The sequence below is a fragment of the Cygnus olor genome, chromosome 2 (assembly GCF_009769625.2).
Source record: "Cygnus olor isolate bCygOlo1 chromosome 2, bCygOlo1.pri.v2, whole genome shotgun sequence".
NCBI classification, from domain to species: Eukaryota; Metazoa; Chordata; class Aves; order Anseriformes; family Anatidae; genus Cygnus; species Cygnus olor.
The window spans coordinates 136,275,779-136,290,876 of record NC_049170.1 but is presented as its reverse complement, the minus strand read 5'-3'; the positions used below and the strand labels follow the sequence as shown (position 1 = coordinate 136,290,876).

Genomic DNA, 15,098 nt, shown 5'->3' with positions numbered 1-15,098 from the left:
CTCCAGCCCTCACGGGGTTCGATGTGGGTCTCCTGCGTGCCTCCTGTGGGAGGCAGCTTCCCTAATTAGTTCTTTTAGTTACGTTTGTTGGTAGCTAGCAGCAATCGCAGCGATTTTGTGCCCAAATTCTTGCAGTTACTACTCGTTTCGAGTCACCTCCAAGTAATCCCGATACCCAAGGGGACAGCTCGCTGCCTGCAAAAAAATAACTAAAAGTTAGTCCCGTGTTACAGCTTCCTGACCGCGTCCAGAAAGCATTCAGCCTGCTCAGGTGTGCCAGGAACCTCCAGCGTTGGAGGGGGCAGCCCCTTAGGTTGGTGCTAAAATGGCTGACCTCACAGCCTGTAATGGGGTGCTGCATGGTGTTGAGCTGAACGTGTACAGTTTTGAAGTACTTTCTGCACATGTGTTTCCTTTTAATGCAGATGTTAAGAGAGAAAAACACCACCGAGTACATTGCTTGCAAAAACAGGTGCATTTGGGAGGCGTTTTAGGCTGTGGTTTCATGGTACGCTTATTCTGGTCTGGTTGGGTCACTAATAAAAGCAGCGCTTTTATCATTGCCTCCAGCAGTTTCCCTGGAACCAAACCCAACGTGTTGAAAGAATGGGATAACTCCAGTTGTTGGTGACTCTCTCCTTACAAAGGGCACATTTGGTTGTTGGTTGAATTAGTTGAAATGTGGAGCTATTCCTTGACCTAGTTACACCTGCATCAATCCTATCTAAAAGACCAAGTGTTACCGTCACCTACAGGGCTGGGTAGAGAAGGCCAATTTCTTGACCACCCTCCTGTTACCATGACAGAGCTACTCCCTTATCCCGTTAGCTGAAGCACACATGCTAACGATGCTGTTCAGAAGGCCTAATTTGTGTGAACTGCCAGAACTGTTCACAGAGGCCTCTTCTTTCCTTATTTTTTTAACAGCACAGCCACAGTGGAAATAATAGCAGTTATAGGAGGCTGCTTTGTCATCAAGATTTACATCTAGAAACAGCATCATATATGCGTAAATCATGCAAATATGTGCAGATGTAACAGAGAGAGCAGTACCGTCAGCAGTGTATATAGTGTCTGCATGTCTGCAAAGTGTTTTAATAGTGCTCCGTTACTAGTTCTGTGCAAACCTGGGGAAGAAAGGTTGTTGTGCCCTAATAGGCCACTGGAGTGCAGAATAGTGTAAAAGAAAAAAATAAGCACAGTAATACACAGTGCTTCTTGGAACAGGATGCAAATAATACTTTCAGGATGGTAGACGTGATTGTATCTGCAGTTGGTAAAAGTATGTTTATAAATTGCTGTGCCATGCTTATCTTTGTCATTTGAGCTGCAGGGTTACTTTATTGGATTATTTTTTTCTTGTTTTAAGATTGTTGCTTTTTTTCAAATGGTTGCAGGTATACTTTGCCATATTAATTTTAGTGTATGTTTGGTTTTGTTCTGAGGTTGGTTGGGGGAATAATGGTCTTCTATTTCAGTGGAAAACACCTAGTACATTCTTTCCACTGTTCAAGTGCACATAGTTCAGAGTGATAATCTCAGCTGTAATTTTGAGATCGTTCTTTGCTGAATTCTAAACTTTTCATAGATACTGGAATGACCAATATCCAAATCTAATCAGAGATTTTGATTAGACATTAGGAAGAATTCGTGAGGCTCTGGCACAGGCTGCCCAGAGAAGCTGTGGATGCCCCGTCCCTGGAGGTGCACAAGGCCAGGCTGGATGGGGCTTTGGGCAACCTGGTCTGGTGGGAGGTGTCCCTGCCCATGGCAGGGGTCTGGAACTGGGTGGGCTTTAAGGTCCCTTCCAACCCAAACCATTCTGTCATTCTACAGTTAATGTGTTCAGACTACACCTTCCAGTTGCACCTGCAGGTGTTCAGTGTTACTACACATGAGATTGATTCTCAAATCAGGCACTCGTGCAAATCTCTGCTGCTGAAAAGTTTGGGTTAAATTACTTTCCTTACACCACAAAGGAACACTAGAAAAAATGCAAGCAACATCCAGTTCTCGAAGGCACTACTTTTCTAAACATGAGCGTACACTTTGTCATTGCTCTCTTGGCCTCCTTCACCACCCATCTTTTGTCTTTTGCATCAGAGCAGGTCAGAGGCCTTGTACATAGTAGCCTCTTTTTGCTGCAGAGCAGTTTGATTTTCAATTAAAGTCCTTTTCAATTCAAACCACTCTATGATTCTATATAATTGACTGTCTGGTGCAAAATGCTACTTCCAGAAATGATATGTAACTTAACCATTCCTTGTTTGTTGTTTACTAATGCTGTTTTTTTCAAAATTATGTTTTAAGTTTTTAGAATAGTTAGTTCTGTTACCTCAGTCAATGATTAGAAAGATGACATGGCAGTTGATAAGAAGCTCTATATCATTCATCTCCAGAGCGTTTCTTGCTCTTGAGAACATGCTTTACTGACTTTTCAAACAAAAAAGGAAATGTTCAACTTCAGAAATTGCTGTAGTTTATCTTAGTATTTAAACAAGGCATTGCAATTATATTTCTTTTTCATATGTTGTGTTATGTTTATGAATTAAAATTGTTATTTGAAAATCACAGAATCATAAAGGTTGGAAAAGACCTCCAAGATCTTTTATGCTATGCAAGTTTATGTTTGTTTGTTTATTGTTGTTTTTAAAAGTGTGTTTATATTGTCCCCTATGGATATATTTATATATATATAAAGCCTGTTCTGACTGCGGTTGTCCTATCTGCTTCGTTCCTTCCAGAGCAGTACAACCAAATATGAGGCGATCGGCAGCTCCAAGTCAAGTGCTAGGAAATGTAGCCAAAAAGCCGAGGTTTATACCACCAGGAAAAAGTAATGCACTTTGTCCCAAGACTGAAACTAAGGAGGTGGACCAAGACATGAAATTAAAGGAGGTAAGTGAACAGTGCACTAAAAATTATATCTGTTTGAACACCGTTGTTACTAAAAGGTAGCATTGAGCTCAGCACAGACAATTCCAGCTTAGACAGTCTGTTTCAAATAGACTTTGATACCTTTGCTCTTACAAGCTTTGATCTTGCATCTTGGGTAGGTTTCTCTCACTCTGAAATGCATGCAGAAAAATGTCTTTAGAATAAATAAAGGTAATTAGTATTGAGCCCAAATACAGTTCTCAATGCAGATGAGGCACGTTGGCCTGGACTTTGAATTCAAATGTTTGGAATGCTGTGACAAAAGCAGTTTCAGAAAACACGATACTTATTAATGAAATGCCAATACATTGGGTTGCAGTTTTGCTAAAAGAAACTTCCTCTGAAACCTTTAGTATCGTCCAGAAAGAGCACCACAGTTTTTATTAATTTTATCTGTAGAAGACTTCTATTAAGTTATAAACTACTTGCACAACTGGTGTTTGGTATTGTGTTCCTGCACTTACTGTTCTGAACATTGGGATGCGTATATTTGTGTAGGGATGTATATATTTATCTCGACAGTTTGATAATAAGGATCACACATCTATTAAAATCCCTCCTTGTTGCTCTTTTTTACGTTTCTCTTCAACTGCTTGAAGGAAATTCTATCTTGATCTTGTTTCTCTTTTGCAGGTAAATGAGCAACAGGGAAGCGCTTCAGGGCTTTCTAAAATATACCGCCAGAATCAAAATGTAAATTTTACACGGTCTGTGGACTCAACTGGGAAAGTAAAGACAACAACAGCGTGTAACAGCGGTAATAAGTGCAGCAGGTTGGAAATGAAAATGCTAAGTACGCCCAAAGCTGGTAAGATGCTCTTTCTTACTTACTGCTGTGTAACGTGAGAGAATCTAAAAGCTTACGAGTGACGTGCTACTTCGTAAACTTTTATGAAATACTAACGTGTTGTGCAATGGGACCATTATTTGGTGTTCTAATTGATAGAGTGTGACAGGAACAAACACTAAATGATTCTCTTAAATGGAAAACAAACTAAAAAAGTTGACATTTTCAGAGGCAGTTGGTAGTGCTGCTATTCAGGTGTGCGTCTTCCAGAAGAGTACTTATAATCAACTTGCTCTTACCCAGGGTGACGTCACAAAGAAAGTTGGGATACCCTAAGTAATAGAAAAGTGTTGTGATTTGGGTACGTTGTTGGCCTCATGCAGAGTATGCTAACCGTACTGAGGGAATTCAGTTTACTGAGGATTTCTTCAATGCAAGACCTGAGCAGTTTTCTTCGGTGTATCTGGTGGGTATTCAGGCTCAAGGGGGTTGTTAACCCCCATGTCACCAGAGCAGGGCTGGCTCTGCTCTCTCATGTGTGCCATTCATTAATTTTTTACCCGGTAATGAGCATTACTCAGAAAACCTAAGTAGCAAGCACTGCAAAGATAGTGAAGCACCTGAAAGGTAGCAAATGCACTTTGGTGGACCTGAATGACTCTGTGGGGTTGAGTGTCTTCATTTTCTACTCTTCGTGTGCCCTGACCACAGATGCAGTGCAGGGACATTCCACCTTGTATGGATGCGGGTACTTTAACCGGGTTGCTCACATTGCTGGAATAAAATCAGTCTTCTTGGAGCCAGCTCAAGCATCCTAATGCCTGCCTAACAGATAATTCACTGCTCTCTCCTCACAATTAATTACACTGATAATTAGAATAGCTCTCCACGCTCCCCTCCCTCCCGCTGTAACTGCTCTGATGCGCTCGGCCTGCCTGGGCATGTGAACCACGAAGGCCCCCAGTCTCATTGCAGGTTCTCAGATGCTGGTTTTCCTGCACTCCCCCAGGTAAACACTTTATGGATCCCCCCAGGAATTGGCCTTAGACGCTTGGTCTACTTAGTAGCCTGACTTCTGGCTCCCCTGGTCTGCCAGAGACCTTGTGCACAAGAGATGCATGCATACCAACGTGTCTGGGTGTTAGAGCTGGGCCAGACTTGCTGGTAGCCAACCCCCCAGATGTGCTGATCTCTCCAGTAACTCGTTTCGACTTCCCAGTGACTCCAGTAGGCAACTTGCAGACCCTCTGGTCTCTGCAGTGTGTAACCCAGATTCATGGCTGCTCCAAAACCTGGCTCCCAAACCTCTTTTCCTACTTGCCAGTTAGTCCAGCTCGATGTTTGCTAGCGATCACCCACTGACAGCCACAACCAGGCAGTATGCACGGACTCTCCAGTTGCTGGCACTTCGGGTGCCTGGGCCCTGTGACCCGTGTGTGGTCCAGCTCCACCTTCTGGCTTGTACAGCTCCATGGGCACTTGTGCACACAGGATGGAGAGAGCCCCTTCACCCAGAAAGTGTTTTGACATGTAGTTTCATAACAAGAAGGGACAGCTTGTGAAAAGAAAGAGCACAGGTGGACAAGTATACTGACCAGTCACCTGTTTAAAGCTGGTTCCTTTTTTCCTTTTGTTCCTCCCCAAACCACCTTCATCTTTCCCCCTTGCCCATCTTTGTTTTATCCTCTAAAAACCTCATTATAAGCCTTGTGCAATCCCCAGTGCTCTTTCTAGCGTCTGCGAAGTTCCATACCCACGTGGGCAACAATTCCCTTCATTCCATCGGGTGCTCTGGAGAGCCTTTCCTGTTGACTCTTCTTGTTGACTTTCACCCTCAGAAAACGGGGTTGGTTGGTCCCCTGTGGCGGGGGACCAATTCCATCAGGTGCTCTCTTTGGCAGGGATAATGTGGGAAAATTCAGCCATCTTTTATGCCTGGTCTTTTGGGTTTTGTGTTTATCTGCAGCATGCTGTAACTCCCAGTTCTTCCCGTGATGCCCATACATGCAGAGACCTTTCAGTGTGTATGGGACAAGTTGTTTGAGTGGTCCTGCTTCCCTGTCGATACATCTGTGAAAATTTGTGTCTGCTAGTGGATTTATTTCCAAAATAACCTTCCTGCGGCCTGCAGGGAAAATTGTCAGTCTTCCCAACAACAACAGAAGTTGTGAAATGGAAAAGATAATGTTTTCTGGTTTCGTGTGTTCCAGGTGCAGTTGGTATGGGTTCTCTGTGATGTGTTTAGGAAAAAAAAATTGGGATGGGGTGACCTGTTTCTGTTGATGTTGCGCTCCTAGCTGAGTGACTGACCAAATCATTTCGTGCCAAAGCCTTCCTGTGTCTGTAGAACGGGGCTAATCCTGCAACTCTTTGTAAAGCTCTGGTAAAATGTGGTATAAAATAAGGATTTTAAAAGTAAATGCTAGTTATGGTCATCAGGCTCACTGGTGATACATGCGCTGTGAAAACAGTCTTGCATGGAGGCTTCATTAAATCTTAAGCAATTTCTTGATAACTTAGATTCTCTAAGACGTAGACTGTGTGAACCAGAACCTCCTTTGTAGCGTGAATTAACTTGGTTTGTCAAAGCTGTTGCTGGTGTGAAATTCGAAAGTAATGGAAACCAGTTGTGAAAACCGGAGTCACTATTTATTTCTTTATTTATTTTTGTCCTAACGGAATTATATCTGACTGTCGGTCTCTTCAGCCAAACAAGACTTCTCTTTTAAAGGGGCGTTAAGACAATTTCAAGATTTAAAGTCAGTGTGCATGCATTATTTTGGTTCATTGTCTCAATATCATTTAATGCGCATGATAAGCTGTTTGTTAACGTTATATCACGCTGAAAACTGCTGTGTTTGGGTTGCCAGTGCAGTAGTGGAATGTGTAAATAAATACCCCAGCTTCCATTGAAATTCTTATGAAACACCTGTGGACGACTGGACAACTGCAGTGTTCATTGAGCTTATCTTTCTGAAACCCAGCCCTGAAAATGCTGCGCATTCTTTCAATAAAACTTGCTCTCTGACACACGGTGTCCTTTTCCGGGAGTAGACAAGTAAGGATTTGATCAGATGCCATCAATCTAAAAATTACAGCATATCTAGGTTAAAAAAATACTTGCTTTTCTAGCCTTCTTCTCAAAACGAGCTTTTTTTTCCTAAAATTTCACTAATAAAAGTAAAATGAAAAGGACCCTGAAATTCTGTAAGATGAGATAAAAACCTCTAAAGAGGCTTTAATAAGATGGTAGCAACTGTTGTAGAGTGAAACCTACCGATGTAATTTGAAGAAAGCTGTGGTGGTGGTAGCAGGGTTTGGGCTCGAAGCTATTTCAGATGCATGTTTATGGTGTTCAACAAGCAGATTACTAATTGTGATTATGGTGAGTGCTGAATACTGGAAAATGATGCTTCTTCATAAATACATATCTTTGTAGGAAAATAAACTTTACTACTGCTTTATGAATCAGCGTGGGTTCTTTTGTTTGTTTGTTTCAAGAGGAAAACGGTGTGGCAATCATTTTGGTACCTTTTTTCACATTCAGAACATAATATTCATTGGCACTGGTGTGGTATGGGGAGGTCATTTATTTTTCTTATATGCCTGTACTGGATAAGTCTGTATGTCTTTAAAAGTGAAAGTTACTTTACCATTCCAGAAATACTTAACAGAAATCGAAAATTATATGTCTGGACTATTACCGCAGCTCTTAAAACTCCTTGGCTTCTACTTGTCCTCATTCCATTCTGAGGTCCTATAACCGAGTACAAAACAAACACAAATAATTTGTTTGAAGAATCCGCAGACAGGCAAATCTCTGAACTATAGTTAATATCTCCTCGGTTTCTTACCTCTCCTTCTGGATTACGCTTTTGGATTTATGCTCTGCAAGATGATGAATTCAGATATGGTGTTAGTAAGTGGGATTGGCCAGAACCGGGGTTCTCACCTGCACTACCTTCTTCAACTTAACATTTTATATGTCAATATATATGTAATGAATTTAATGTATGCTTATTATCTGAGTTTACAGTTTACTTTCTGTTGGTATTTTTAATCTAGGAGAACCTTGACTTGTTTCTCCTCTGGGTTTGCCACATCACATGTGGAGACAAATAGCTCTTTCACCTGCGTACTTGGGCACAGCATTGGGCTCGTATGGACACAGTTGGGCTCAGGCTTCATTATTTGAACCTGATGTAGGTGAACAGAAAAGCTGCATACTGAGTCTGTCACTTTCTTCCATCTCCGCTCCTGTTTAGTTTTTGGTTGAGGAATACCTTGTCTTTCATCCATCATTAACATCTCTTAATGCTTCTTCTAAGAGAAACTTTGTCAGAAGTCATACTCAGAGATTACCTTTGAACTAGCAATGCAGACAGATTGTAACTGTATTTCAGAACAGGATTAAAGTGTTCGCCCTATGATGACAGAATGTTTTTCATGCTTATGATGTTAACCGTATTTATTATTTGCATGTAGTTGTGAATATATTTTCCATATTTTCCCTGGGATGCTAATGTTTACTGAGTTTGTTGGCCTATAAAGTTTAAACTCTTTCCTCAGTTAAGTCATTTTTATTTTCATAATGGGATTGTTTGGCTCCTTCAGCTTTCTCGAGCATTGTTACAGGTTAGCCTGGTTTCTTCTCACTTGATACGAATACAAAACCCTCTTAATTAATATGAATGCTATATGAGAAAATTTGCTTTTCAGTAAATCATGACAGCACCAATCAATTCCCTATCACTGCTAATCAGAGGATTAAAAAAATGCTATTTGGAGTTTTTTTTCGTACTGTGCAATTTCAGCCTATTTTCGGTTTCTAGAAAACACAACCGAAGACATTCAGTCCTGACATCTTTTAATGAAACATCCTGTTGCTAGAATTACTTAAGCATCTTTGCAAGTATTAATTGTAATTTCTTTTATTTCATTCATTTCCATTATTGCACTTTACAAACCGGAAAAGATATTCCCGTTGAGTATTTTTACCATCTGCCTGTATTAGTGGTGGAGCTGCAGTTCAGTGGGCCCCTCACGTGTTTTCATAAACAGTTGGTAAAGCAGTTAACTCTTTGGGTAAAAGATACTGCATAACCGTGTGTAGCTCTTAATAACAACTAAGTGTGCCTTAGTACAGCTGTTATTTGATGCCTGAGCTCAAATAAGTTATTGTTGCATTACTTGCAAGTTAGCTTTAAAGTGTGTAGATGTTATTTTTTATCAAAATGGTATCGCTGCTAGCTTCTTTCTGATTTAAAGTAAACTGCTTCTCCTTGCAGTGTGATGGACAGAATAGCCAGTAATAGCGAACAGACAGCTGTAGCTAAATTGAAGATTGTTTTTATTCTGTATGGGTGTCACCTGTACCTGTTTGAGTTCACCTCAGGAGATGGGGATTGGTTAAGAAAATTAGACTGATGTTAAAGTAAATGTATTGGAAATAAATTAACTGTCTCTCTCATCTGACACCATTCAGAGACAGTTTTGTGATGTTTATTTGATAAATGAACCAGAAGCGTTCATTTATCCATCAGCCACGGTAGGTATAGCTGCAGATTGTCACCCGTTGGCCAAGTACCCCACGGGCCAGCAGTCGACGTGGTACTGGCAGACTTCTCGATGAGACTTCTGTGGTGTAGTCCTACACGGCTTACATTGTTCTCTGGCCTGCAGCTTTGGGGCTCTGACACCTCCTCAGGATGATTCCTTTCGCTTGATGCTCTTCCTTGGGATGTGAGGTGACGTCCTTTACTTTGCTGCTGGTGTCTGACCTTCTCTGGTATTTCCCCGGCTAGTTACATGCACTCAGATTTCCCCCTTGCTGAGGTCATGCATTGTTTTCAGTTATGCATGGAAATGGTATGGTAGCAAAGCAGGAAACAGCATTTTAGCAAAGTAACTTTACTACTCTAATCTTAGCGTTCAAAAAAAAATAAATTAAGATATTCTTCACCCTTATCTGCCATTGCTTGTTCTCATGACTCTTCAATCCTATTTTTTTTTTTTGCCTTACTCTTGCTATAGATTCCTCACCTGCTTTATGGTAGTGGTTAGAACAGAACCCTGTCCTTCAGGGTTTCTATTCCTGTGCTCAGAAGCACCAAATGCAGCAGCCGTGACTTCCCTGCTTCTGCAGTTTTAAGGTCTGCAGCGGAGAAACCGTTATTGAATTGTAGCGGTAATCCCTTAACTCAGGGTCATCGCCACAGACTGAAAGCAAGCAAACCAGCATAGTGTGCTTCTGGGATACACTGGCCTGCTGAAGTAGTTCACACCTCTAACCAGCGTTACTTACCTCGAATTTGGACTGTCCACCAGTTTGAGCAGTAAGATGCACCGTGAGTAGGAAAAAACAAGCAAGTACGAGACGGCTGGCAGGAAACTATTCCAGCTCCACCACCAAAGGCAGCGTATCGTATAACATTCACCAAGTGCCAAGCTGCTGTCCTGGGCTGGGTAGCCACCTGCGATGCGCTATAATGGGCTGCTGTAAAACAAACCCTGCCTTTCTCAGGCGATATTTCCACGGTTAGTCCAACACAACCTATAATTTGATATGATCGTGTATAGCTGTCGTGTGAATAACGAGGCTTTAGGTAATGATAGATGACATAACCAGGATATTCCCACATTTGAGGAAAGGGCAGTGAAATGGCAGCGAAATACACTTTTCATCTGTCCTGATACGTGCATTTGAACTAATGGAGATAATGAAGGAGAGAGGAAGGAAACTAGAAATCAGAAGGGTGTTACATGGTCAGAAAAGGAAACGCACATCAGAGTTGTGTTAGATGGAAGATACCCAACGCTTCCAAAAAGTTGCAAGGATTAATGTAGAAGGTTTTCAGTAGAAACTTGCCTATTAAACTGAATGGTATTTGCTTCTTTGCAATGAAACACAAATTGCTAGTTTCTTTACTTTTTAAGTAGCGATAGATATACTCACTATTGAAGAGAGTTATGCTGCACATAAAGATAATAATCTTTCATGCTTTATTCCTTTGTTTTTATCATAAATTATTGAAAAATAGAATTTGTAAACAAGAAAAAAAAAAGACTTAAACGCTCTTTTTAGTGCAGACACAGAGACCTAGTGTTGAAACTGCAGATATAAAGGAAACTCTCTTTTCCAGGGTGGGAGTGGGCCTGGGAAATGAACTATTAAGCCAATATATTTATTATTATTTAGCTCCTTGGCAATTGCATGCAAATATATGATATATAGTCTGCAATATGTAGAAAATGAAATTACCTAACACTGTAATTTTGAAATAAGGAACTTAGGAGATACTTTGTCTTGAGATTATTTTTAACAATTTAGGTTTAGCAGTAAAGATAGTTTCAGTTTCTTCATTCATTCTGGGGGAAACTGTCCGTATAATTTCTTCTTAATTTCTCCTTCATTATCAAAATTTATTATCAGGCTGTGTGTGTGTGTGTGTATAAGGAGTGAAGATGGACAAAAGAGGAAAATCACTGCTACTCTAAATTTCTCGGATATTTTCCACTCCCACCCTTCAGAAAGCCCTGTTTTGGGGGTGTGGGGGTGGGATGTGGTTTTGCTCCCCCCAGCACCCTCCCGTCTCCAACAGATACAAAGCTGGATTTAAAGGAAGACGGGAGAGAATGTAAGTACCAGGTAAAGGACAAGAAATGCCTTATTCAAGTGAAGTGGAAGGGTTTTTTGAGTTATAATGAGCACTGTTACAGACTTGGCCCGGATCCCTTCAAAGATAGTCGCCAAATCTTTCTGTAGCTCTGCTCATTGTTTGGATCCCCTTTGTTGCCATGCCAGCATAACTAGAGTTCAGCCCCAGCTTCTGGCTTTGGGCCTTAGGCTTCCCCCCGAACAGAAGCTTTGTCACAATACGACTTTCCTAAAGCCAACAGGATAGCGGTAAGACAGTTTGTTATCTCAGGGTCCTCAAAATAGCTGCTCTGAGCACATCAGAAGAATGGAGAAAGCTGCTCCTAAGTCAAACGCACGAAGTAGTGGGTAGGGAAGTATTTTGAGGTTACTATTAAAGAATAATATCCAAAAGATGGGAGAATTGCAGAAACTTGGCTTTTCTTACATTCTTTCTTTTCTTCTAGAGGCTATCTCGCTAATGGGGATTTAAGAATATAAATATCCTGAGAAAACCATACTTTGAAATCTTCCTGTATTTCTTGGCTGCTTCTGGTCAGTCATCAAAAAGCTTGTTGAAAAACAGGATCAGAGAAGGTGCAAGAGTGTATTAGGAACCGGAGGCACTTCTGAATTTGTAGAGAACGATGCCGTTCCCTTTTCTTACTTACAAAGCGAAGAGCTTATTTATGGTGCTATAGGCACTTAGTAGGATAGTTTGGAGTCCTGTAGCTTTAAGCCAAACTTGTTTGAAGGATGATTACAGATCTGAATGTGTGGGCTGGAATGTCAGATTGAGATGAAGATAAATCCTTAAAATTTGGCATGGAGAAGGCCAGTGTAATTATCTAATTTGAATATTTCCCATTTCAGTGGGCTAGATGTTGAGACAACACATAGCATCAGCAGGGGGGATGGATGCATAATTAGCTTTTACGCCTGGAATTTTAGAGGACATGAGAGCTCTGGAGTGCATAATTCAGGCTAGCTTCAGGAGAGCAGTGCAAAGGTAATGATTGCACTGTTAACTTCTGGGGTTTCTGGGCTTGTCCTGAGATATAAGTGCCCAGAAGCTGCAAGAGTTATTAGTTAGACATTAGGCGTTAAGACGTGGTAGATGGAGATGACAGAAATAGATGCAGAAGAAAGAGTTAAAGCTTCTCTTTATTTTTCCCTTTCCTGCCCACCCTACCCCAAATGCTAGGCAGAGTTTTAGAAATGTTTAGGAATATTTGTGCAAGGAGAAGGGAAAAGAGTGGTCTGAGGGGTTCAGGTATGGTAAGGGTAGGAAGAAGAAAGTGTAAAGTTGATGGTGAAACAGGAAAAACAAGAATGAAATGAGAAAGCTATTTGAAACAAATTAAATGCTCTAAAAATAATTCTCAGAGCCTGGAGAGAATCTATCCAAGCACAGGAGCTTCCAGGTGAAGTTTTTCTGCAACTTTTGTCTCTCAATTCTTTGCCATCCTCAGCTCTCTCCATAATGAATAATGCCTGCAACCCTTAATTTGGGAGATTACCCACGAAACAGCTGTCTCTACGGGAGACCTTTGGAGCTGAAAACTTTCTCACCCACCCTTTGCCGCAGCCGGCTCTCAAGACGGATCGAATGACTTGGCACCATCTTGCTGGTGTGTCAGTGAAGAAGGCTGTGTGATGACCTAATGGAACTTTTGCAGCCCTTGCTACCTATAGACCCTCTCAAGTCATCTTCTGCAGCTGCCAAATCCATTTGCACGAGTGAGCAACTGCCTCGGTGCTTGCCAAATGTTTTTGCTGCCAGTATACCCCAATATATTCAGAGATGTGTAACGTAGCCGTAGCTGCTCAATCCTCTTACGGTTTCTAATAAGCACAGGGCTATCAGGGTTTCACTTCAGATTTGGGATCAGATCTTGCAGTCATTTTCTTGTTCTTAAGATTCTCAGGCTTCTACCGAATGCAAATGCCAGTCTACCCAGAGCTGGTTTGCTTACACTTTAAATAAAAGAAAAATTGATCTCTTTTAGACTTACTCTGAGGCTACCCTTCTGTGGGCAGAGGACCCTCACAGAGTTCAGCAGCCCTTTATTGACTTAATATTATTTGCATTGAAAGGTCCCAGCCTGGACCAGTGTAATTCACTTCATTCAAGTCTGCTCCGAACTTCATCTTTCATGACGTTCTTTTTTAGGGTCTCCTCCTTAATTATCTGTGTGTGTGTACCCTGTAGAGATCCTCCCTCTTTTTTTTTTTTTTTTCTTCAAGAATAAAAGCTTGTCATGGAGATATTCTTCCTCAGTGTGTTTGACAAAGGATCCTTCTTCTCCCTCTCCTCTCCCCAGTTTAAGAAACCAGCCTTTATAGGGTGTTGTCTCATATATATCAACATATACATGGGCCACTTGGTGCAGTGATTGACCACGGTCCAAATGTGTCACTTGGCTTCTAAAATTTGGGCCCATTGAACTTTTTCAACAATTCATCTCATAGTAGCTTGGCTACTTTAATCCCTGCTTGTCTTCTATCTGTGATTCATTCATTCATCTCTTGATAGCTCTCCAGGAAGCACTATTTGTATTTTTTTTTTGTATTTATTCTAGAATTTTCAACTGCAAAGCGCTGAACTTACCTATTACCTGTAGTTTTGAGTCTTATTTCCCAACTATTTAAGTTCTTCATCCTTAGCAAGGGCCTGTTGCTCAGTCCTTGAGTAATTGTGATGGTTTTCCGTTCTCTTAATATGCTGATCTACTCTCACAGCTCCCATTTTTCATCAATTTCCAAATATAAAGATTTCATCCACTTGAAAACTGGGGTTTTAAATGCTAACATTTAAATTGGGAAGCATCTGGCTTCTTGAAAAGAAAGAATCAAGCAAATGGGGAAAAAAATTGCTTTGTGAGTGCTAATATCAGCACAGGGCAGGGGCAGAAGCACAACAGGGCTGGGGGAGAACAGGTTTTTTTTTTCAACTGTCTTGGAGCTACACCTTTGGTAGCTCAAAGAAGTCTTCGTGTGATGTTAATACGCAGCCTTCTCACCTTCTGTGATTTCTCATCCAAGTACTGACATGACCTTAGGCTGATGAGCAGAACTATTTAAAAACAACAACAACAAAAAAAAAAAGGAAAAAAAAAATCTTGTTTGGCAGCTGGCTTCGTTTTTTACAAGGGTTATTTTACACTCCTACAGAACAATATGTAATTCAGACTGATTCCTTCAGGCACTTGCTCAAAAGAAATCATTGTAGCGGTGTTTTGCTGTAATTGCATTAGTGTGGAAACCGGGTCTCTGTTAAGCAGGAAGGTGATGAAGTAACACGAGTTCAGGTAGGTTTATTAAGATTTGCTGCAGCCCGGCACAGAGATGGCTGCTGCAGCATTTTGGGGAGTTACTCTACTCACTGGCTGGTCCCTAATCCCCTGGTCTGTCCCGGTTGCCTCACCCGCACGGACACAACCCTGCACTGGTCTGGATTTCTGGCCTGACCAGTAGCCAGCCCGCAGAGGTGCTGGTCCCTCCCGCAGCCATCTCACAGACCCTCTGGTCGCTCCAGAATGTGGCCCAGGCTCATGGAGGCCAGGTCTTGGCTCCCAGCCCCATATCTCCTGTCTCTTATGGTTTGGTGCTTGCCAGCGACTGTGTGCTGCCATATGGGCCGAGGCGATAGCATGGGTTTGGCCTCTGCTTGCCGGCACACCAAGCAGGTGGGTCCCTCTGACCTGTGATCAGAATAAAGGCTTCTCTCACCCAGGA

The 15,098-nt window shown here is 41.6% G+C and overlaps 1 protein-coding gene across 3 annotated transcripts in view; it reads left to right on the top strand.

The window, feature by feature from the left end:
* RAD54B (RAD54 homolog B) overlaps nucleotides 1–15,098 on the top strand; it is a 69,379-nt gene that overhangs the window by 175 nt on the left and 54,106 nt on the right. For 2 of the 3 annotated variants that reach the window (XM_040546541.1, XM_040546542.1), the window contains exons 2-3: nucleotides 2,745–2,898; nucleotides 3,571–3,745. In XM_040546541.1, coding sequence (XP_040402475.1) covers nucleotides 2,745–2,898; nucleotides 3,571–3,745 — 329 coding nt within the window. Of the gene's footprint in view, nucleotides 1–17; nucleotides 314–2,744; nucleotides 2,899–3,570; nucleotides 3,746–15,098 lie in introns of those variants that run through there. The other variant, XM_040546543.1, reaches the window with a different exon arrangement.